We start from the raw sequence: 24,124 nt of genomic DNA on the forward strand, positions 1-24,124 counted from the left end.
AGACACTACAGAAATTCAAAGGGTAACAAGAGATTACTTTAAGAAACTATACCACTGAGCGGTAGCACAGTGGTAAGGTGTTTACCTTGCATGTAACCAGGATGGACCTCGGTTCAATTCCCCAACATCCCATATAGTCCCCCAAGCCAGGAGCAATTTCTGATCGTATAGCCAGGAGTAACCCCTGAGCATCACCAGATGTGTCCCCCCAAAAAAGAAACAATACCTAAAAACAAGAGAACCTCGAATAAATGGATAAACTTTTGAACTCCTATAATCTCCCAAAGTTGAACCAAGATGATCTGGCATATCTTAATAGACCTTTCACTATAGAGGAAATTAAAATGGTAACCAAAAGTTTTCCCAAAAGCAAAAGCCTGGGCCCATATGGATTCACTAGGGAATTATTTCAAACTTTTCAAGAGGACCTACTGCCAATATGATGTAATACATCATATCAACTAAAGGAAATATAAAAGTCATATGGTCACACCAATAGATGCAAAGAAAGCATTTGACAATATTCAACACCCATTCATCATAAAAAAAAATCTCAACAAGATGAGAATTGGAGAAACTTTTCTCAACATAGTCAACACCATATACCACAAGCTCATGTCAAGTATTATACTCAATGGGGAAAAAACTAAAAACCTATCCTCTAATATCTGGCATGAGACAAGGTTGCCCCCTCTCACCACTTCTATTCAACATAGTACAGGAAGTACTTGCCATAGCAATCAGGGAACAAAAAGATATTAAGGGCATCCAAATAGAAAGGGAAGAAGTCACGCTCTCACTGATTGCAGGTGGCATGATACTATATTTAGAAAATTCTAAAAACTCTACCAAAAAGCTTCTAGAAACAATATATTTTTATAGTAAAGTGACAGGCTACAAAATTAACACTCAAAAATCCATGGAGTTTTTATATACAGATAATGAAAGAGAAGAAAGAGACATTACAAAAATAATCCCATTCACAATGTGCCTCAGAAAATCAAGTACCTTGGAATCAACTTAACTAAGGGTAAAAGACCTGTACAAAGAAAACTATAAAAACACTGCTTCAAAAAATAAAAAAGGACACAGGAAATGGAAACATATACCCTGCTCATGGATTGGAAGGATTAACATAATTAAAATGGCAATACTCCCCAAGGCATAGTACAAATTTAATGAAATCCCTCTAAGGATACCCATGAACTTTTTAAAAGAAGTGGATCAGACACTCCTAAAATTCATTGGGAATAATAAACATCCATGAATAGCTAAAGCAATCCTTGGGGAAAGGAAGATGGGAGGCATCACTTTCCCCAACTTTAAACTGTATTATAAAGCAATAGTAATTAAAACAGCATGGTATTGTAATAAAGACAGACCTTCAGATCAATGGAATAGACTTGAGTATTCTGAGACTGACCTACAGCTGTACAACCAATAAATCATTAATAAAGGGGTAAGAAATACAAAATGGAACAAGGAAAGCCTCTTCAACAAGTGGTGCTGAGAAAACTGGTCAATTACATGCAAAAAAGATTAACTTAGACCTCTCTTTAACACCATGCACAAAGGTCAATTCAAGGGGGATTTAAGATCTTGATATCAGATCTGAAAACATAAGGTACATAGGGGAAAACATAGGCAAAACACTCCATGACATTGAGATAAAAGGCATCTTTAAGAAGGAAACATCTTGTCCAAACAAATGGAAGCAGAGACTTAAAAAAATGGGGCTACATTAAATTTAGAATCTTCTGCACCTAAAAGTAAACAGTGACTAAGATATGAAGGCCACTCACAAAATGGAAGAAACTATTCACCCAAATATTCATCAGATCAAGGGCTAATATCTAAGATATACAAGGTACTGACAGAACTTAACAAGATAAAACATTTACCCCCATCAAAAAATGAGGAGAAGAAATGAACAGACACTTCCTCAAAGAAGAAATACAGATGGCCAAAAGTCACATGAAAAAATGCTCCACATCACTAATTATCAGGTAGATGCAAATCAAAACAACAATGAGGTGTATTCTCATTCCACAGAGAATAGTACACATCACAAAGAATAAGAACAACCTATGCTGGTATGGATGTAGAAGAAACGGACTCTCATTCACTTACTGGTGGGAATGTAATCTAGTTCAGCCTTCCTGGAAAACAATATGGATATTTCTTTAAAAATTGAAAATTGAGCTTCTTTACGATTTAGCAATACCAATCCTAGGGATATCCTAGGAACACAAAAATACAATACAAAAAAAAAATGCCCTCTTCACTCCTATGTTCATTGCAGCACTATTTACAATAGTAAGAATCTGGAAGCAACCCAGGTGCCTGACAACAGATGAGTGGCTAAAGAAACTGTGGTATATCTACACAATGGAATACTATGCAGCTATTAAAAAAATAAAGGCATGAAATTTGCTTATACATGGATGGAAAGTATTATGCTGAGTGAAATGAATCAGAAGGAGAAGGATAAACAGAATAATCTCACTCATCTATGGCATATAAGGAAAATAAAAGACAGTGTGGGGATGATAATGAGAGACAATAGAGATAAGGATTAGGAGAACAGTCCATAGAAGCAAGCTTGCCACAAAGAGCAGAGAATGCAGTTAGAGTAGACAAGGATCTATGATGAAAGGGACATGCATGGCACCCCTTCATAACAGTAGTGAAAATCACAGTGTCAAAAAAGAAAAGAGAGAGAAAGAGGGGAGGGAAAGAGAGAAGTAAAATGCCTGCCCCAGAGCAGGCAGAACAGGGTGAGTTGGAGAGAAGAGGGCATAAGAGAGGATGAGAGGGAAACTGTTGATATTTTTGGTGGGAAATTCACACTGGTAAGGTTGTTATACATTGTATGACTATACTTCAGTCATAAACAACTTTATCTGTGGGGGGAAAAACTGTACTATGAACAAATAAATCAAAATATATTTTATAAAAGACAACTTGCATACCCTTTAGAGCAGTGGTCCTCAAACTATGGCCCGCGGGCCACATATTGTATTTGTATCTGTTTTGTTTCTTCATTTCAAAGTAAGATATATGCAGTGTGCATAAGAATTCGTTCATAAGTTTTGTTTTTACTATAGTCAGACCCTCCAATGGTCTGAGGGACAGTGAACTGGCCCCCTGTTTAAAAAGTTTGAGGACCCCTGCTTTAGAGAAAAAACATTGGTCTAAAAGGATACAAATGTATTAAGATCTAGTACCCTATGTGGGCGAGAGTGATCATATTGAGCCTGTCAAGTATTTAATAATAAAGATATTTAGTTCCCCAGAATCTTCAGAAAGTGGTGGGAATAAACAGCATTTTTTCCTCTGGTACACTAACTGTGAGTTTACTCAAAAGCCAGCCCACATGTTGGGGGGGGTCTCACCCCAAGGTATTCATGGAAAGTCAACTCGGGAATGAGGTCAACAGTTTCTGACTACTTAAACTTTCCATGGGAGGAAATGCAAGTCCAAGCAAAACTGAATGAGAGCAGAAAGCTGGCATGGAAGTACCTCAGAACATCTCTAAAACTACTCTACTTGGGCAGTTGAGTGGAGCAACTATGAGAAAGGGCCTCTTACTCACCCCACTTTAGAAACTGGCCATGGGAATATTTGGGATGACAGGAGTCAGAAACACAAAATCCTTCCCAATGGAGAGAAACAAATAAGCCAGCTAGATAGCTCATGAACAGAGCCTGGAGACAGCAAGAGCATCTACATCGTCCCCTTTGGCACACTTCAAACATCTGAGCTTCATTGCCTGCCCAGAAAAGGGCAGGTCTACCAGATGGCCATATCTGCTTCCATTAGAACCATACACAGCTTCTTGAAAGGTGAAGCAGCCATTTGCTCTCCCAGCCAAGACAGTTCTCAAAAAGCAACAGATTAAGGCAGAAGAGATAGCACAGTTGTAGGGCATTTGTCTTGCAAGTAGGAGAATCAGGACAGACCTATATTTAATCCCCAGCATCCCATAGGATCTTCAGAGCCTGCCAGGAGCAATTTCTGAGAGCAGAGCCAGGGGTGACCCCTGAGTACACTGAGTGTGGCCCCAAAACAGAACAAAACAAAACAAAACGAAAAGGCAACCGACCTAGATTAGCTAAACTACAAAATTGGGCATAATGTCCCAAAGTTTTTCTTTTCCTATTCTAGGACCATGATTGGTTTTGCTTATGGGCCACATTTGGTGGTGCTCAGAGTTCACTCCTGGATCTGCATTCAGGAATCATTCCTGGCTGGCTAGGGGACCATATAGGATACCATGGGTCCCCCCCCTTTTTTTTTCAAGCTGAGTATAACTGGAGTATCAATGTGTCTCCACCTATTATTTTATTTTCACAACATTTTCTCTTCCTGTGGTCCTCCTGTGCTATCAACTGAACCCTGGCTTCCCTCTGTGGACTCCCATTGATGTCACTTTCACCCGTGAACCCCTTGGACATATTCTGGGGTCTCACAGGGGCCCCCACTGAGAAACAGCATAGAAGGACTGAGACCGGAATCTTTCCTGACACCCACACACCTTACATCAGCCTATAGGAAAGAGTAGTTCTTAGTAACATCACTAAGAGCTGTCAGAAAACAGCACAGAAGTATGGCCTGACCCTACCCCTTCACCCCACTTTGCCACCCTTCCCCCCAAAATATGTTCTGGAAACCACCTTTTCCCAAACTCATCACCCAAAAGCTTGCCTTTGACCAAAGGTCTCTGTCTGTTGCCAGTGTTCTTGCTCTTAGGCAGGAAGAGAGGAAACCCCCACCAACAACTGCTCACCGTTTGGCCCGGGTGGCCCCTCAGCTCAGCCCCCCTTTCCCTCACCCTTCCCCGCACAAAGTCCCCCCCCCTTGTAGAACCAGATGCCACCCTCTGCCCTCCCATCTGGGTCCCACCGCACATCACCCCAGATGGGCCCAACTTCCTCCCTGCCCAATCCACTTCCGCCCCATCCAACCCAATGCTGGTCCTTCCATGCAACTGCATCTTTAGGGAGTATGCACAGTGCCCCCCATATGCTCATCTCCTCCTGCACAGAGCAAGAAGAGTCCCTGGCTTTGCAGTCCGGGACCATGCAGGCCTGTCTCTCCAAAGATGGTAACTGAACTTGGAATCTCTTGCGTCCCTATCTCTCTAATCCTGTGACACCTTGTATCACATCTGAGTTAAAAATCAGGCCCTTGGAGAGTAACATTGAGCAAATATTACTAAGATTCTAACAGCAACAGGGCTAACTTAAAGATTAAGTATTCCAGGGGCCAGAGTCATAGATAGCACAGCAGAGAGGGCACTTGCCTCGCAAGCAATCAACCTGAGCTCGATTTCCAGCATCTCATAGGGTCCCCTTAGCGCCGCCATGAGTGACTCCTGTGTTCAGAACCAGAAATAACTCCTGAGCACTGCCTGGCATGGCCCCAAAACCAACAATACAAAACAAAACAAAAAAAAAAAAGGGTAAATTTTTCAAACTGAAATGAGGACATATTTCATCGAGAACCCCACTCCCTTTTCCTGCCTGGTTAATAAGTAACAAGAAGCCAAAGATTGGTTCCAATGTTGAATCTTACCTCCTCCATACAGAACAAGTTTATGAGTCTAAAAATTCACTCTGTTTACATTTTGATTTGTGGAGATCTATTTTTTTGACCATTCATAATAGCGAAAAGTACACATAAAAGTGGTACCTAAAAGGTTTTAGTAAGTGATAGTGGTCATAAAAAATTAGTCATCAAGGAAATGTAGTGGTGAGGGGAATCTTAACAAGGCCAGGCCTTCAAAGTTAGGTGATTAATATGCCGTGTAAGCAATGCGACCTCAATAAAAATTTCAAAAAGCCAATAAAATGTGATTTTAAAATAGTATGTTCACAGATGCCAAACAGCCAAGATCCCACTTCTCAATGAGACCCATATATAAGGCTTAATTAATGGGGTATGATTCTAAAACTAAATCAATAATTCCCGTTGAAGAATGGGTTTCTATGCCATTAAAACAATAACCAGGAATGTAAAAATAAAATTAAGCCTTTACTTCAACATCAGTACCTACTTTAGGGTCATTGATGGAAGAATTCTCTTTTAAAAATAAAGCTGAAGAGATAATACAGTAGGTAAATGTGCTTGCCTTGCAAGGAGCTGACCCAGGGTCAATCCCCAGCATTCCATACGGTCCCTCAAGTACAGCAAGAGTGATTTCCTGAGTGCAGAGCTAGGAATAAGCCCAGAGGACCAACACATCACTCCACCCACCAAAAACAGAAATAAAAAGGAAAAACCTATGACCTTTTTATTTCATCAAAATCACATCAAGTTAGTAAAAATTGGTGATCTGATAGCTGGGTTTCTATGAAATTTACCCCAAAATGAGTAACATTGACCTCCTCACTATATGTAATTCTTTTATCTTGCTGAAAGGCCAAAGCACTATACAACCACTGGATGGCTAAGAATCTGCTTTGATTGGAGCTTGTATTTATCTATGAGGATGCAAGAGACCACAGAGATGATAGGGACCACAGAGACACCTGCTTATAGGGACACAGAGCTCCAAAACAAGTCTGTGTGGAAACCATAAGGGGAAAAAATATTCATAGGCCTCTGCTAGAAAAAAGATGTTCTGCCTAATGGGGAAGACTAGGGGAGACAGAAAGAGTAGGAAAGAGAGGAAAGAGGAAGTGGAAAGAAGAGAGAGACAGAGGAGAGAGAGAAGAGGGAGGGAAATGAGAGAAGAAAATGAGGAGAAAGTGAAGAGAAAGAATAGGGAGTGAGGAGAGGGAGGGAGGTCAACCTGAAGATTCAGGTCCATGGGGTGCAATCAATAATATCTTCATGGGGCCAGGAGAGATAGCACAGCGGCGTTTGCCTTGCAAGCAGCCGATCCAGGACCAAAGGTGGTTGGTTCGAATCCCGGTGTCCCATATGGTCCCCCGTGCCTGCCAGGAGCTATTTCTGAGCAGACAGCCAGGAGTAACCTCTGAGCACCACCGGGTGTGACCCAAAAACCAAAAATAATAATAATAATAATAATAATAATAATAATAATAATAATATCTTCACATCATTCCTAAAAATGCCATCAGCCCACACCCACAAGAATTTAAGCAGCAGTTTTGGAAGAAAAAAAAGATAAAAATAAAATAAACTAGAAATTGAAAAGGTCCAAGCCAGAACTCACCTCGTCTTCCTCTGGGCCTTCATCCCCTGAGGGGCCCAGCTGGGTCACATTAGAGAACCCAGGACTGGTGTCACTAGCATCCTTGGTGAGTAAAACCCCAGTATCTTCCGAGTCAGTGTCCCCGGCCTGGGGGCCACCTCCCATCTCCGAGTCCCAGCCCAGCTCTTCCTGGGACTGTTGCAGGGAGCGAGGGGGTGCAACGCCTGAAGTGGATAGGCTGCTAAGCACCGATGTGGAGGCCGACTGAGGCCCCGAGTAGGGTCCTGGGGGGCCCAGACCCTGACTGTCCAGCAAGTCGGGCACAGACAGGCTGAGGCGACGGTCCAGGCGATGGTGAGGCCCGATGCCCGGGGTCTGGTTAGGTCCCTTCCGGCTCTTCCTCTTGGCCAGGGTGATGAGCAATGGCCGGGTACGCTGCTTGAGGGAGCCCCACATGGACGGTTTGTCCAGGTCCATGGTGGCATGAAGGACAGGCTGAGGCTGGAAGAGAGCACAAAGGGAGAGAGGGGGCACGGGTGTGACTCGGGGTACCAGGCCATGGTAACCTCCATACCCCAGTGATCACAAGTGGCATTTTTATTCATTCAATGAATTTGAGGTAAGACCCAGCAGTGTTCAGGGCTGACTCCTGCCTCTATGCTCATGAATCAATCCTGGTGGGGCTCATTCAGGAGACCCACAGGGAGTGTCAGGGATTGAAACTGGGTTGACTCAGTGCAAGGTCAATGCCCTCCCCATTGTCCCTTGGTTTTCCAGGGGTGAGTCCAGGTTCACCTAGCTTTTCCCTTTTTCCTCTCTGCTGTGCTTTAGGTTTCAGGGAACTTGAATCCTCCTGTTACTCCAGCACCCATGAAAGGAGAAAAGAAAGAAGGAAGGAAGGAAGGAAGGAAGGAAGGAAGGAAGGAAGGAAGGAAGGAAGGAAGGAAGGAAGGAAGGAAGGAAGGAAGGAAGGAAGGAAGGAAGGAAGGAAGGAAGAAGGAAGGAAGGAAGGAAGGAAGAAGGAAGGAAGGAAGGGAAGAAGGGAGGAAGGGAGGGAGGGAGGGAGGGAGGGAGGAGGGAGGGAGGGAGGGAGGGAGAGAGGGAGGGAGGGAGGAGGGAGAGAAGAGAGAAAGAAAGAGAGAGAGAGAGAAAAGAGAAAGAAAGAAAGAAAGAAAGAAAGAAAGAAAGAAAGAAAGAAAGAAAGAAAGAAAGAAAGAAAGAAAGAAGAAAGAAAGAAAGAAAGAAGAAGAAGGAAGGAAGGAAGGAAGGAAGGAAGGAAGGAAGGAAGGAAGGAAGGAAGGAAGAAGGAAGGAAGGAAGGAAGGAAGGAAGGAAGGAAGGAAGGAAGGAAGGAAGAAGAAAAGAAAGAAAGAAAGAAAGAAAGAAAAAAGAAAGAAAGAAAGAAAGAAAGAAAGAAAGAAAGAAAAAAGAAAAAAGAAAGAAAGAAAGAAAGAAGAAAGAAAGAAAGAAAGAAAGAAAGAAAGAAAGAAAGAAAGAAAGAAAGAAAGAAAGAAAGAAAGAAAGAAAGAAAGAAAGAAAGAAAGAAAGAAAGAAAGAAAAAAGAACAAAGGGAAAAAGAACAAAGGGAGAAAGGAGGAAGAGAACCTGACTCGGGAGGAGGGAGGCAAGAAGGAGAGAGGTGGAAGGGAGGGACAGAGTGGAGGAGGAGGAAGAAAGAAGGGAGGAAAGAGGAAGGAGGGAGGAATCACTGGCTTCACCCCACACTCTCAGTAAGTGTCACCTAATTCCAAGTCCAATCCCTGCTGCCACCCTTTCATGCTGAGCCCCACTCCCGTGGAGCTGAGGCCGCCTGAGGTGAGGTGTAGGAATCCTCGTCCTGCCCTGCTTCCTTCCCCCATTCAGCTTCAGGGACATCCCAGTCCTGTTATGGACCCCACCACTTCATACTGTTCATTTATTTATTTCATATTGTGCTTATTGGCAGCTGGTTCTGATCCACTGGGCCAGAACCCTGTGTCTCTTTCTGGAAGCCTCTGACTAACTTCCCAAGAACCAGGAACAGGAAATGAGCAAAATGTGTGAGGTGGGGGACTGGGGACAGGAGGGAACGTGCAGAAAATAGGTACAACTTAGTGCAGGCATACCTAAGGGCATCACCCCTCCAGGATGCAAAAATGACCCAAAAGGTAGGAACAGGAGGCCCTAGCGGCTCGGGCCTAGCCCAGTCCTCAGCATTTGCACCATCCTCTGAGCATGCCTAGAAACAAACCCAGAGCACTGATCCAGGAGTCACCCTGAGCACTGGCAAGTGTGACCCCGAAACAAATAAGCAAACATCAAAATGCATCAAACCCTCCTCCACACACAAACACCTTCTTCTGGCAGAAGGAAACTTCCAGAAATAATCCAGCCCAGATTGGGAGAAATAAAAGGCTAAAATAAAATAATAAATAAAATAGAAGGGAGAAATAAAAAGGTGAGAAGAACCGAATTTCCTGAATATCCCTCAAAGGATGACTCAATACCAAGGTGCTCTCTCCACTGAGCACCCTGTTACCCCTTCCCCAACTTTCTGCCTATCTTATTTGAATAGTGAGATCCTCCCACATCTGGGAGGGGTCTGTGGTTGGTAAATAAAGTGGTCTGTAGGAGGAGTGAAGGACAGATTCAGCAAGGAAGACACAGCAGGTAAAGAAGAGACACAGGTTGGGTGTAGAGAGGCTAGTTAGCTTAGAAGCCATGTGAGAAATATGCACATGGCAGTTAGAGCCTTGTAATAAAGCTGGATGTCTCCTGAAACTTCATCTGACTGATGTGGGTCATTTCCTTGCCACTATCCATGACACCGGGCCGGGCTGAGAAAGGTCTCTCCATCCATCCACTCCATGCACCTCTAGGACTTATAATCAATATTTAATACAACACACCTTGATGAGAACGAGGCAGCCATGGGATCCCCACCAGCTCAAGCTTGGTGCCAGGCCCAATACCAGCTTGTGCTAGCTTCCATGTGCTGGACAAAGGTAAATAAATATGGAGCCACGAGAAAAACCTCACCAGTAAAAGCCCATTTCGAGGAGATAGATGAATGGATGGGTGGATGTATGAGTGGATGGATGGATGGGTGGATGAATAGATAGATAGATAGATAGATAGATAGATAGATAGATAGATAGATAGATAGATAGATAGATAGATAGATAGATAGATAGATAGATAGATAGATAGATAGATGATGGATGGATAGATGGATGGATGGATGGGTGGGTGGGTGGGTGGATGGATGGATGGATAGACGATAGATAGATGATAGATAGATAGATAGATAGATAGATAGATAGATAGATAGATAGATAGATAGATAGATAGATAGAGAAAGAACCACCCTCCTTCTGGGTAAGTTCCCCTTTGCTGGTTGCCAACAATGGTTCAACTGAAAAAGAAAATAAAACATTTCACACCAGCCCTAACACTTCTGACAGAGCCGGAACCACAACCACGAGTGAATGAGGAAGGAAGGGTGAGGGCTGAAGGAAGCAGCTGTTGGATTTTGAAAGCACAAGAGGGCATTGAAGGCAGACTAAGTCTGTCTAAGGGTGCTTTGGGGGGTGTGGGGTGCACATTGAGGGATGCACGTTTAAAGTCTTCAACCTGCAGGAGTTTTGCTATTTCCATCAACTCCAAGGACAGAGCAGAAACTTTAAGTATTCCTGGACCACACATGTCATCACAAAATCGGCGGGATTTTTGTTTTTCTTCTATGTGACTCATCTATCTGCTTTTTCTCTATCACACCTTCCTATTATGCCCACCCAAATGGAAAGAAAAGCCAAACCTCTACTCCATGCAGTAACCATGCATTCAAATGTTTCAGGGCCCCCACGAGTGCAGACAGTTAGAGCTATGAGACAAGGTGCCGGAAGTGGTCAGAGGGCCACGCCAGCTTCTATCACCTTTAAGACAGCATAGCTGTGACAAAGAGGCTGTTAATCTTTTTGTTTGTTTGTTTGTTTGTTTATTTTTAGGCCACATCCGGTGGTGTTCAGGGCTCTACACTCAGAAATCGCTCCTGGCAGGCTCAGGGGACCATCTGGGATGCCAGGGATTGAACCTGGATCTATCCCGGGTTTTCCATGTGCAAGGTAAACACCCTACCACTGTAGTATCTATCTCTCCGTCCAGCCCAATGCTGGCAATGTTGATTCCAAGTAGGCAAAAAGAAGAAAGTGAAGGGGGAAGTACTAGGAGTCAGGTGATGTGCAAACAGCTGGGATGATAAAGCAACAGGAAGAGGACCCACGTGTGGGTCCAGTGCCCCATCTGGAGGAAAGTGCAACTGAGATTTATGCAAAAGGCATAGAAAAAGAAAAGCACCCCATTAGGAATCACATCTTTTTTGAGGGAAGAGTATTTGGTTGGGTGGGGGGACACATCTAGTATGCTCAGGGCTTATTCCTGGCAGGGCTTGTGGGGACCAGATGTAGTTCTGGGGAATCTAAGCAAGGCAAGTGTCTGAACCTCTGTATTCTCTATTTCTCAATCTCTAGGTTGGAATATCTTACCTTCCATCTTGCAGTTCAAGCAAAGTCCCCTAAAAATAGTCTATTTTTGTTGTTCTTTTGAAGGTTACACCTGGAGGTGATCACCCAGAGTTTACTGCACTCAGAAATTATTCTTGGCCCTGGGGACCCTCTAAAATGCCAGGGATGAAATCCAGGTTGGCTTTGTGCAAGGCAAACACCCTTCCTGCTGTACTATGGCTTTGGCCCCTAAACACACAGGTTCTTAACAAAACACACAGTGGAAGGAAAGGGAATTTGTGCCTTCACATAAGCCAAGTATAAAAGCACAGAAGTGGGTCCCTCCATCCAAAATGCAGCAGTCCGACCTCCAACTGAAGCTGGCCAGTGAGTGTGTTATTCTGACAAGTGACAGTTTTCTCCTCTGGGAATTACCTGCAGGAACAGAACACCTGGTGGTCGGTGAGGACTTGGCTAGTAGACAGAGCACAAGGAGTTCGTTGATAGCAGGAAATATAAATTTTCTGTCAAAACTCTCCAATGGGGAGGCACTGAACATTGCCAAAGCTATTTTTGGACAGTGAATGTGTTTGTAAGGTGAGCCGAAAGTCAAACATCAACTTAGAGTGGAGGAAAAACCTTCTACATTTCTTCCTGCACTATTTCTGGTGTGAAAAGAGACAGCATTGGGTAATAAAGCTCTTAGATCAATGCAATCTTCCCCCTCCCCTTTCTTTGCAAATACAAAGCAAAGTCTTTCAAAGACATGGGTTGAGCCTGTCGAGAAAAAGGACATTTTCCATGCAAATACCTGTCTCTTCAATTAACATCTCCCACCCCTAAGTATCACCCCTACTTCTAAGGCACAAAGTAGGCAGTTGTTTTTATAATAGTAACAGATCAAAACATACCCCAGCCTAAGCCTGAACCCACAGAAGCTGCATCTTTCTACGTCAAACCCCACAAGCAATTGTGTCTCCTCCAGGCAGACAAGGAGACATCAGTAATTCTCACACTGTATGATGACCTCAACAGATTGGAACCCCAATTTCAAAACACACTCATCATATCGAAAACATCAGCATTCAACTTCGAAACACAAACTCATCTATTTCCAAACATAATCTCATCCCTATGCCCTTGGGCATAGAATTATAGAAAAATGGGGAAAATCCTATTCTCAGGCCCAGGAAAAGGTATTTGCTTTGCATATGTCTGACCCTACTCGAATCCATCATGCCTGGTAGGGTTTCCCAAGCACTACCAGGAGTGATTCCTGAGCACGGAGCCAGAAATAAATTCTCTTCCTCCCCAAAAATAAAAGAGCAATAGCACAGCAGGTAGGGCATTTGCCTTACACGTAGCCAATCCAGGTTCCATCCCAGACATCCCATCGGGTCCCCCATGTATTGCCAGGAGTGACTCCTGAATGCAGAACCAGGAGTAACTCCTGAGCATTGCTGGGTGTGGCCCAAAGAAACAATAAATAAATAAATAAATAAATAAATAAGTAAACAAATAAATAGCTAAAATAATCATATTCTCCTCAATGAAAAGTGAAGGATGAGTCATAAAACTGAATAAATAGAACAGAACTTTGATTCACAAGCAACCTAGCATTTTCTGAGTCTTGAAATGCTTTGCAAAATTGTCTGGATGGGAGGAGTTCTTAGGAAAAGCCATACAATCTGGATTTAAAATAGTAGGAACTATTTAACCAGGGAGTGAGGGGAGGGCAGAGGAATAGCACAGTGGAGAGGGCACTTGCCTGGCATGTGGCTGAAGCAAATTCAACCCCTGGAATCCTGGTAGGGTCTCCTGAGACTCCCAGGAGGAATCCCTGAGCATAGAGCCAGGAGTTGGTCCTGAACATCCCTGATTGTGGCCCCCAAATAACAAAATAAAAAAAATTTAAAATGCTGGGGCTGGAGAGATGGCATGGAGGTAAGGCGTTTGCCTTGCATGCAGAAGGTCAGTGGTTCGAATTCCAGCATCCCATATGGTCCTCCGAGCCTGCCAGGAGCTATTTCTGAGCATAGAGTCAGGAGTAACCCTGAGCGCTGCCAGGTGTGACCCAAAAAACAAAGAAACAAAAAACAAAAAAAACTTTAAGATGCTATTTAACTATCAGAATGAGTATCTTCTATCTCTCTTACACACACACACACACACACACACACACACACACATACACACACACACACACCATATGTGTACCCCTGAGTATGCCCAGTTGACCACAACTTCTCCTTTTCCTTTGCTATTTTTAGTCAAGTTTCCTTTGCTACCTGTGCTAGCAGCTGTACTTTGGGGGGCACATCAGCCATTACATCAATGAATACAACTTTCAGTATTTATGCGGTGTAAATTCTACCCCGAGGAAGACAGGCAAGAAGCAAGACAAGACCAGGTTTAGAGGGGAAGAGTGAAGATCCCCAATGGGAGAGACATCTATAGCACCCCAGGGAACAAAGAAGGAAGGAAGAGAGAAAGAAAGTCCAGTGGGTGGTGTGGGTCGTGTCAGAGAAGCTCCCCTGCCCACCTTCCATGAGTCCTCAGGGAGATGGGGAGACAGTTGGAGGAAGGGCTGGAGGCTCGGGATGAGCCTGGCTGAGCCACGTGTCTCCCTGAGGACCCAAGGACAGTTTTTGCAGGCTTCTAGAACATTACAAGAGATGTGGAGAATTTGGGGGTTAGTTCCCAACTGGCATGAAGTCCTAAGCGCATGCTTTTCCTACATCCCCAACAGTGTTCCATGGTTTGACTCGACACACCATGATCTATCACTAGTGCCACAGACGGAAGTTGGGTCTTCTCTGGCTTGGCATTGCTCAAAGAAGCACAGGAAGAATTCCAGCAAGGAATGGGGGGGGGGGGCGGGCAGGACCATCCTTTCTTGAAGGACTCTGGTCAAGCCTAATTCCAACCCCCTGCATCCCTGCAAGAACCCCTTGTCAAGTAGGACATAGCTCCAAATGATGTTTCTTGTCATTGGAACAAGCCAAAGAAACAGGAAACCGTGTTCCAGAGCCCCACAAGTCCTACACACATGAGGTGGGTACCTAGCCACCCCACCTCTTGGCCTGGCTCTTTGGTTTTATTCTATCTGTAAAAATAAGTGAGTTTGGAGCCATAGTGATAGCACTGCAAGGAAGGTATTTTCCTTGCATGCGACTGACCCAGGTTCCATCCCCGGCATCCCATAGGGTCCCCTGAGCACTGTCAGGTATGGCCCAATAAACAAAAATAAATAAGTAAAATAAAATAAATAAGCTCTTGGAACAAAATTGATAAGATGCAGGGAGGGCTAGAGCTAGCATAACAGGGAGGGTGCTTCCTTTCATGCAGCTGACACAGGTTATATCCCCATAGGGTCCCTTTGAGCACTGGCAGGAGTAATCCCAGACCCAGAGCACAGAGCAAGGAGGAAGTCCTGAGCATTACTGGGTGTGCTTCCACCTCCCAAAAAAAGCAGGGATGAGTGAGAACATTTTCAAGATGGCCATTGACCCCATGGAAAAATCACTGCTTTTAGCTACCACCAAACTCACATGAAAACTCTAAAAAAAAGAGCTTCACATTCCAGGAACAACCAAGAATGGCAGAGCTGAGCCTTGAGAATCCTGAGGAAACCCTACCAGTGGCCATGGCCTTGGGAGAATTGTGGGTTCTAGAAATCACTAGGGAGAGGTTTTCTTCCAGATTTGAAGAAAATGTGCACAGAGAAAAGGCACTAATAAGAATAGAAAACCTATTATCAACATAAATATATCCTCATATAGGCAAGGCCCTAACAACCCCATTTCTTTTTCTCCTTTTGGAATGTGGGGGCACACCCAGTAGTGCTCAGAACGGACTCCTGGCTTTGTGCTCAGAGATTAATCTTGGTAGAATTTGGGGCACCTGTTATTGCGTTAGTGACTGAGTTAGGGGTGCAAAGCAAGATCCTTAACTATGCAAAGTCTGGCCCCAAGCTCATCTTCCATCTAACTGTCCACAAAGAATTTTTTTAGGAGAAACTCTAAAAAATCAATATTGATGTCTCTGGTCTTTATGGGGTGATCATTGGGGAAACAGGACTCAAAATACTCCGCATTGCCTGGGACAAATCTCTAATATTATTACCTGACAAAAATAATCATTCTGACGGCAACAGAACGTAAGCAGAGCTGGACAGTTCAAATCTTCAACCAAGCCCAAATTGTTCCAAAGCCATCGCTGGCAGGACTTTGATTCAAGAAGGCCCAAGCTGGAGCAATAAATCTCTATTATTATCTGTCTAGAACATCAATTATGCCTGCAGTGAACTTGGAAGACAGCTTGAAGATTGGCAGAATTGGAAACCAAGTCCCACAGAGCTGGCTGACTTCAATATAAGCTCTTTAGAAATGGTCTGAGATTTTTTTCAAGATGATGAAGTCTTAAGTCCTAATGAATTGCCAGCAAAAATAAAGTCAAAAATGAGAATGCTGGCTTTTTTGTTTTGTTGATGTGTGTTTTGGAGCCACACTCAGTAGAACTCGGGGATCACTGCTGATGAGCTTGGGGGTCCCTATGCGGTGCTGGGGATCGAATCCAGGTTGGCTGTGTATATTTAAGTAAGGTAAGCACATTTCCCACTGCACTTGTACTTTCCACTTCCCACTTCCCACAGCTTCAAATATACAACTTTATTTTGATTGCTGCTGGTGGGGCCACATCTGGCAGTGCTCAGAGCTTACTCCTGCCTCTGTGCTCAGAGATCTCCACCAGAGGGGCTCAGAAACCACAGAAGGTGGTGGGGATGACATGCCAGCAAGTGTTGTTCCCCCACTATCCTATTACTCCAGCCCCAAGAGTGTTGTTTTTGCATTTTTTTCTATTAATGTGCTCCCTTTGATGGGAATTTTTTGGAATCAATATTCAGCAGTGAAAAGTGTTTCCTTCTTCAAAAGTGAGTTTAGCATCACAGAGAACTAAGTCAGGCAGCCAGCTGACAATCTCATGCACATGGAATGATCTAGATCTCTATGAAAGACCTGTGTGCCCAGCCCACTTTGAAACTAAATTAGCCACAAACAAAGCTTTAAAATATGCACTGTCGGGGCCGGAGAGATGGCATGGAGGTAAAACATTTGCCTTTCATGCAGGAGGTCATTGGTTCGAATCCCAGTGCCCCATATGGTCCCCCGTGCCTGCCAGGAGCAATTTCTGAGCATGGAGCCAGGAGTAACCCCTGAGCACTGCCGGGTGTGACCCAAAACCCACAAAAAAATAAATAAATAAAACAAAATAAAATATGCACTGTGGAGGGACTGGAGCGATAGCACAGCAGGTAGGGCATTTGCCTTACACACAGCCAGCCTCAATTCAATCCCCAGCATTCCATATGATCCCACGAACACCACTAAGAGTGCTTCTTGAGTGCAGAGCCTGGAGTAATACCCAAGCACTATGGAAAATAGACCCCTTAAAATTATATATGTGTATATGTGTGTATATATATGCACTGAGGAGTGATATTTTTTCCAGTAAACTAAATGGAGTATAGGTACACTCTAAGTCACAGAAACCACAAGTCCCAAATTCAATCTCACAAATTAAGATTAAGTTACAGACCCTGGATCTTAATCAATAATATTAGCCTGTGTCTTAGTCATTTTCCCTAAAGAAAATGTTCATGTTTGAAATTAAGAGACTAATCAGGGGGCTGGAGAGATAACACAGTGAAAAGTGTTTGCCTTGCATGCAGCCAACTCGGGTTCAATTCCCCCATCCCATATGGTCTCCCAAGCCTGCCAGGAGTGCAGAGTCAGGAGTAACCCCTGAGCACTGCTGGGTGTGGATCAAAAACAAGAAATAAAAGAGAGAGATCAAACTAAAACTGTCACCTTCCATCAATCCTTTTCAAATGAAGTTTAATAAACAGACATAATAGGCAGAATGGGTGCATAAAGTTATGCATTTAATGATCACTGTACCAGAAGAATATTATAACATTTCTGTTATTAACTCTTATTAGTATTATGATACTTTATAACTTCAACTTAAAAAGCTTTGTAAATGTTATTTGGTTAATCTTCTAAAATAAATTACCCCAACTAAATGAGCATGCGACATTATAATGTTGGGATAAGCTGTATAATGCCAATAATTAAAGGGGGGAAGAAGCAGAATATTGACATCATATTCATTTCCAAAGTAATTAATATTTTCCTAATTAAATTAACTTAATATAGAATTCATGGTGGCTTTCCAAAGACTTTAAATAAATCACATTTTCTAATCAGCAAAGTAATAGAATCCCACACAGAGCCTGGAGGTCAAATGAGATGTGTCATCCAAAGTTCTATACAATGGGAAAGGATTTCAACAAGCTTTACACAAATTTACACTAGGGTATATATTTATTCCAAAAGCTATAAGTGGAAGGGGCAGAGCAATAGCAGAGCAGAGAAGGCATTTGCTTGCACCAGCTAGTTTGAATTCAATTCCTGGCACCCCAAACCCTGACAGGAGTGAGTCCTAAGTGCAGAGCCAAGAGTAAGCCCATAGCACCACCATATATAGCCCAAAGGCCAAAATAATAATAATAATAATAATAATAATAAAGTAATAAAGATAGACATTTTTAAAACTATAAATGATCTACTTGGATTTGGCTTTTCTTTTTAGTCCAGTATATCTTCTAAACTTTTATATATTTCTTGCAGTCTACTCAATAGAATCCATGTCCACTCATAGAGACAATTCTTTGGAAAACTAGGAAAAAGCTCAAGTCCACATGCCTGGAGCTCTCAAAATCAACGTCACTGCAAATTTCTCAGAGAGGAACAAAACATTAACTCAGGAGCTGAAGATGTGTTAACAGTTCCCAATATTCATGTGCATGTCAGATTCGACTCTTCCATGGTTTATTAAAACTCTCACAGGCTCGCCCTAAGAAATCACAATCAATGTGGAAGGAGGGAAACAAAACACCCTCCAGATGAAGAGACTGAGAATTAAGGACTAGATCCTGGTCACCAGTTGGTAGCGTTGCCCAACAGCCCTGCCCGTGGGTCTGACTCAGCTAAGAATCCATCAACTCAGCCACTAGACTCAGGCTTGGAACTTGGAAGAAAACAAGTTTCGAGTCCAGAAAGCATCCACTAGATGCTTCCCTTTGAGCCCCATTTTCCTCTCCAGCCTCATCTGACCATCTTTGTCCTCCTGCTTCCTCATTTCCCCAGAGGCTCAATGCTCACCCCGAAACCCTTTGCACCATCTTTATGGAATCTGTGTGAAGCCAGAGAAGTCAGAGGAAGAAAGGGCAGTTGGAACTGGGACTACCAAGCACAGTCCCTTCTCCCCTCTGAAAATGAGCAATATTTTTGAATCCCCAAAGTCATAGAATCCCACAAGGAGCTACAGTTCACATGAGATGTCCCACCCCCAAATTTCTATATAACCAGAAAGATTTTCAGCCCATTTCCATGAGCTTCTTCTGCAGGGGAAAAAATAATAAACAATCTTGCAGCTTTCCTTTGCCAAGTCCACAGAAACCTTGAACCTTGTTGTTCAGATCAGGCCAAGAGATGGAGACAAGGAGAAGGGGACTCCACAGTGGGCTAACAAGTCCCCAGGAAGGCTGTGAGAGAGGCACGGGTGAGCAAAGAAGAAACAGCAGCTCTTCCATTCACAGTGATCACCCGGTCCTTTTCATTTCTATTTTTGTATCTGTTTAATAATACATGAAATATCAATAGCACAGTTCATGTAAATAATGTATAAGCAAATAGGCAACTAGCTTTGGGTGTGGTGGTTCTAAAAAATAAAACAGTCTTTGCTGATAGAGGAATGATCAAAATAATTGAGAGACAGAAAGAAGAGAGGGAGGGAGAGAGAGAAAGAGAGAGAAGGAGTAAAAGAGTCAGAAGAAGGAGAGAGAGAGAGAGAGAGAGAGAGAGAGAGAGAGAGAGAGAGAGAGCAAAAACTCAACAAGAACTCCCTGCAATACTAAGAGAAGGATTTGTTTTCCGGCTTTGGGCAGAAATGACTGTTTTCTGAACTATTTCTTTCTCTTTTTTTTTCCTTCTGAAAATGAAGATTGGGTAACAGCATTAATATAAACCAGACAAGTTGAAACAGGCAAGATGCTTGCTATTTTAAAAAAAAATAGCTATAAAATAAAGGAAATCCTAGATACTGCCCAGTCCCCTTAGCTGATGGCACTTCCGGGGAATCCATTAAACCCCATGGTCTCATTGGCTTGACTGGTCCCCCAAAATTTGTAATGCCTAGAAAGCAATTTCTTTGACTTCATCTAATCTGTATTCTTCAAAAGCAGCTGGTCAGGTCCAGAGCGATAGCACAGTGGGGAGGGCGTTGCTTTGCACAGGGTTGACCTGGGTTTGATCCCTCACATCCCATAGAGTCTTCTGGGCATTCCCATGAGTGGTTTCTGATCACAGAGCCAGGAATAAGCCCTAAGCATGCAGGATGTGGCCCAAAAACAAACAAATAAAAAGCAGCAGATCAGGGAGCCAAAGAAGGAGAACAAAGATTTGTATCTGGCCTGACAGAAAGCTCATTGTGCTGAGCACACACTTTATGAGCAGGACACCCGGGTTAGAGCCCTGGTTTGGCCTGGTTCCCTGAGCACAGAAGTAGGAGTAGTTCCTGAGCACAGCCAGGCGAGCACTTCCCCCCCCCAAAAAATTTTGCATCTCACTTGATGAATTCTCAGTGGAGAATCAATGCAAACTTACAACATTCAAATAATCCATCTGCCGTGAGTTGAAAATATCTGTTTTGTGGTGGCCTCAGTTTGGCTGTGGCACCCCAGGAGAATGTCTGGGGGGGGTCTCTGCCCCTTGGTAGAGCAGACAAGGAAAGATTCAAGGGCAGGAATGATCCTACATGTGTTGTCCATGATTTCCTCATTCATGGCTCTCCTGTTCTTCATGTGTTATAGAGGCTGTTACAAATGCAATATGTGTGGGATTCTTGAGCAATTGTGGGGCAGGCAAGAGTCAGGAAGGCAGCACAGGAAGATGGACACAAAAAGCAGGAGGAGTGGAAGAGAGCATGAGGGCAGGGAAGGGAGCACTGTGACAATGGCAGTGGGAAATGATCCCTCGGGACAAGATCTGGGTGCTGGAAGGAGGGAAAGAGATAGGCATGATACCCCTTTCAGTAACAACAGTGCAAACCACAATGTCTAAAAGGAAAAAGAGAGAGAAAGGAGAGAGAGAGAGAGAAAGGAGAGAGAAAGGAGAGAGAAAGAGAGAAAGGAGAGAGAGAAAGGAGAGAGAAAGGAGAGGGAGAGAGAGAGAGAGAGAGAGAGAGAGAGAGAGAGAAGGAAAATGTCTTCCATAGAGGCAGACAGGAGACAAGGCAGAAAGGAAACTGGGACCACTGGTGGCGGTAAATGACCCCTAGTAATGAATGTTGGACATTGTATGATTGAAACTCCATCGTGAACAACATTGGAACTCTGTGTCTCACAATGATTCAAGTAAAATATTTATTTAAAATTTTAAAAGAATAAAAAACAAATTAAAAAGGAGTTAGTCAGGATCTACAAGACCATTTAAATCCCTTCATACAGGGGCTGGAGTGGTAACACAGTGGTAGGGAATTTGCCTTGCATGTGGCCAACTCAGGACAAAGGTTCAATCCCCACCATTCCATATGGTACCCTGAGCCTGCCAGGAGAGATTTCTGAGTGCAGAGCCAGGATTAATCCCTGAGCACCTCTAGGTGTGACCCAAAAAAAAACCAAAATAAATAGATAAATAAATCCATTCACACAAGAGGCAATAGGCGGCAAATTCCTAAGACCATCCATCCTCCTCCTTCCATCTAGACACTGCGATTTACAAGGCTGCACCAACATATGGGGTATTTGTTCGTCATGTGTCAGCCAAGGCTCTGCACCCTCCATTGATGAACAAGACATGTTGCTATGGCAAGAGTTAAGCCTAAGCTTCACCAGGTTCCCTCAGTAGGATCAGTAGGGACAAGAGAAGGGACTGATAGTGTGCCTATAGATAAAAGGAGGTCAATCCCAGAACCCTAAAATCCACAAGTCATCCTAAAGACCCATCCCAAAAGTTCAAGCATCAGGATCCCCATAGATAGCACAGCATGAGGATGTTTGCCCTGAGCCTGGCTGACCTGGGTTCAATTCCCATCATCCCATAGGGTCCCCGAGCCCTACCAGGAGTGATCTCTGAGCACAGAGTTAGGAAAAAGCCCTGAGAACCACTGGGTGTGGGCCAAAATAAATAAGCAAAAGAAAAAGATTTGTGGCAGGGTGTCATTTAAATCCCTTCAATATGAGAAGCAAAGCAGAGGTGCTATTTGCAAACCATATCCTCATCCCCTGGGGCTGGGCACCAAGACCAGTGTTGGGTTTCTCATTTCAGTCAGAATTGGCTGCAAGTCTGAGGAGGCCTTGGTGAGTTTTCTGGCCCTATGATGATGCCATGTCGTCTCCCATCTGGTCTGATGAAGGAGCCGGGCTCTGCCCACCTTAAGGTGTTTCCGAGCTGATGGTTTTATTGAATCCCTGCATAACCAGTCCTATAAATATGCCTTTTAACAACAACAACAACAACAACAACAACAAAATCCAAACGGCATTCTTTTGAATCACTCTGCTCTTAATTCTGGGTAGGTTCTCTGCTTGATTTTGATCTGTAGTAACTCCTGTTACTAATACAACTGAGTCTGCTGACACCCTCCTGGAGTAATTCCTGTCTAAGTCCTCAGTATTGCAGGGTATGCCTTCCCATATATATTTTTGAAATCAATTAAAACTTGGAAAAATGCAGGCATGAAATTTTCCCATACATGGATATGAAAATTATTAAGCTGAGTGAAATAAGTCAGAGGAAGAGAGATAGACATAGAATAGTCTCACTCATCTGTGGGATCTAAGAAAACTAAAAGACATAATTGTAATAACACTCAGAGACAATAGAGATGAGGGCTGGAAGGACCGGACCACGATAAGAAGCTTTCCACAAAGAGTGGTGAGTGCAGTTAGAAAAATAACTACAGCAACAACTATCAGGACAGTGGGAGTGAGTGAGAGAAGTAGAATGCCTGTCGCAAAGAAGTCAGGGATTGGGGGAGGAAGGAGATGGGGGCATTGGTGGTGAGAAGGTTGCACTGAAACCCAACTACAAACATGTTTGTAATCATGATGCTTAAAATAAAGATATTAATTTTAAAAAAGAAAAATGCAGGAGATGGTGCCGCAAGCACTGTGTTTGCCCTTCGTAAGACTGTTTCACCATCGAGGGGGGTTGGTACTTTTGTATTTCATCTGGATGGGGACAGAGCATCCTGGAAACCAGGGTTCAAGCTCAGATCCAGGATTCTGTGCTCTCTGCCTTCTTTTTTTGGGGGGGGGCCACACCCGATGGTGCTTAGGAGTTACTCCTGGCTCTGCACTCAGGAATCACTTCCAACAGGCTCAGGAGACCCTATGGGATGCTGAGAATTGAACCCTGGTTGGCTTTGTGCAAGACAAATACCCCTCTCCTTGTGTTATCACTCCAGCCACATGAAACTCATGGTAGCAATTCAGGGCCCCAAGGTGTGAGGTTTTTCACCTTGGCCATAAAGCATTTTGGGACAGGGAGAATAGAAATGTTGGCACAAATTATTTTTCTTTATTTTTTCGGAGGGCTCATCTGGCAGTGCTCTACAGATTCAGGGGTCACTCCTAATTAGGTTGAGGGTCCATATGGGGTGTTGGGGATTGAACTCAGGTTGGCCCAGTGAAAGGCAGACATTATCTATCTGCTGATTTATTGCTGCACTTGTTGGCAGAAATTGTTGGCAGAAATTCTGCTTTGCACCAGGTCTCTCTCTAAAGGGCTCAGATCCCAAAGAACCAGCTTAGGGCATCTCACCTGGCTACCATCCTCTCTGTCCTCCTGCCAGGTACAAACTATATCACAGGGATTACTCCTGGCTCTGTGCTCAGAAACTGCTCCTGGCAGGCTCAGGGGACCATGTGGAATACCGGGAATCAAACCAGGTCGCCCTTGGGTCGGCCACATGCAAGGCAAATGCCCTACTGGTGAGCTATCACTCTGGCCCCAATTTGTTTTAAGGCATTTTCCCATTTAGGGTTTGTTTAAAAAAAAAAAAAAACACACACACAGCAAAATACATGACACAGCACTTTAGAACTCAGTCCCAGTTCAGGCTCCTCATGTAGATGCCCAATGACCACACGGACACAGGTCAGGCCAGGCCGGGAAAACCTTGCACTGCTGCAAACAGTCACATCCGGCTAATTTATCAAATATAACTGGAACCCAGGCCTAGGAAATGGAGTGTCGCCTGCATGCATGCCATAGGGGTATTTGCAGAAATGAGCACTCACCAGGCACAGAAATAGAACCCAGCCACTTTCATGCACGCAGCCATTAAATATTTATTCCCTGACACCTGGCAGTTGTGGAAATCATTTCTGATCTGAGGCTAACTGGGAAACCCAA

At 43.7% G+C, this 24,124-nt stretch overlaps 1 protein-coding gene across 1 annotated transcript in view; it reads right to left on the minus strand.

The window, feature by feature from the left end:
• Positions 1–7,660, minus strand: part of MCTP2 (multiple C2 and transmembrane domain containing 2) — a 108,718-nt gene extending 101,058 nt beyond the window's left edge. Inside the window, 1 exon segment of the mRNA XM_049783306.1 lies at positions 7,184–7,660. Within this exon segment, the coding sequence (XP_049639263.1) occupies positions 7,184–7,639 (456 nt within the window). The 5' untranslated portion in view covers positions 7,640–7,660.
• Between the last annotated feature and the right edge of the window lie 16,464 nt (positions 7,661–24,124).

This window comes from Suncus etruscus, chromosome 11 (genome assembly GCF_024139225.1).
Source record: "Suncus etruscus isolate mSunEtr1 chromosome 11, mSunEtr1.pri.cur, whole genome shotgun sequence".
NCBI classification, from domain to species: Eukaryota; Metazoa; Chordata; class Mammalia; order Eulipotyphla; family Soricidae; genus Suncus; species Suncus etruscus.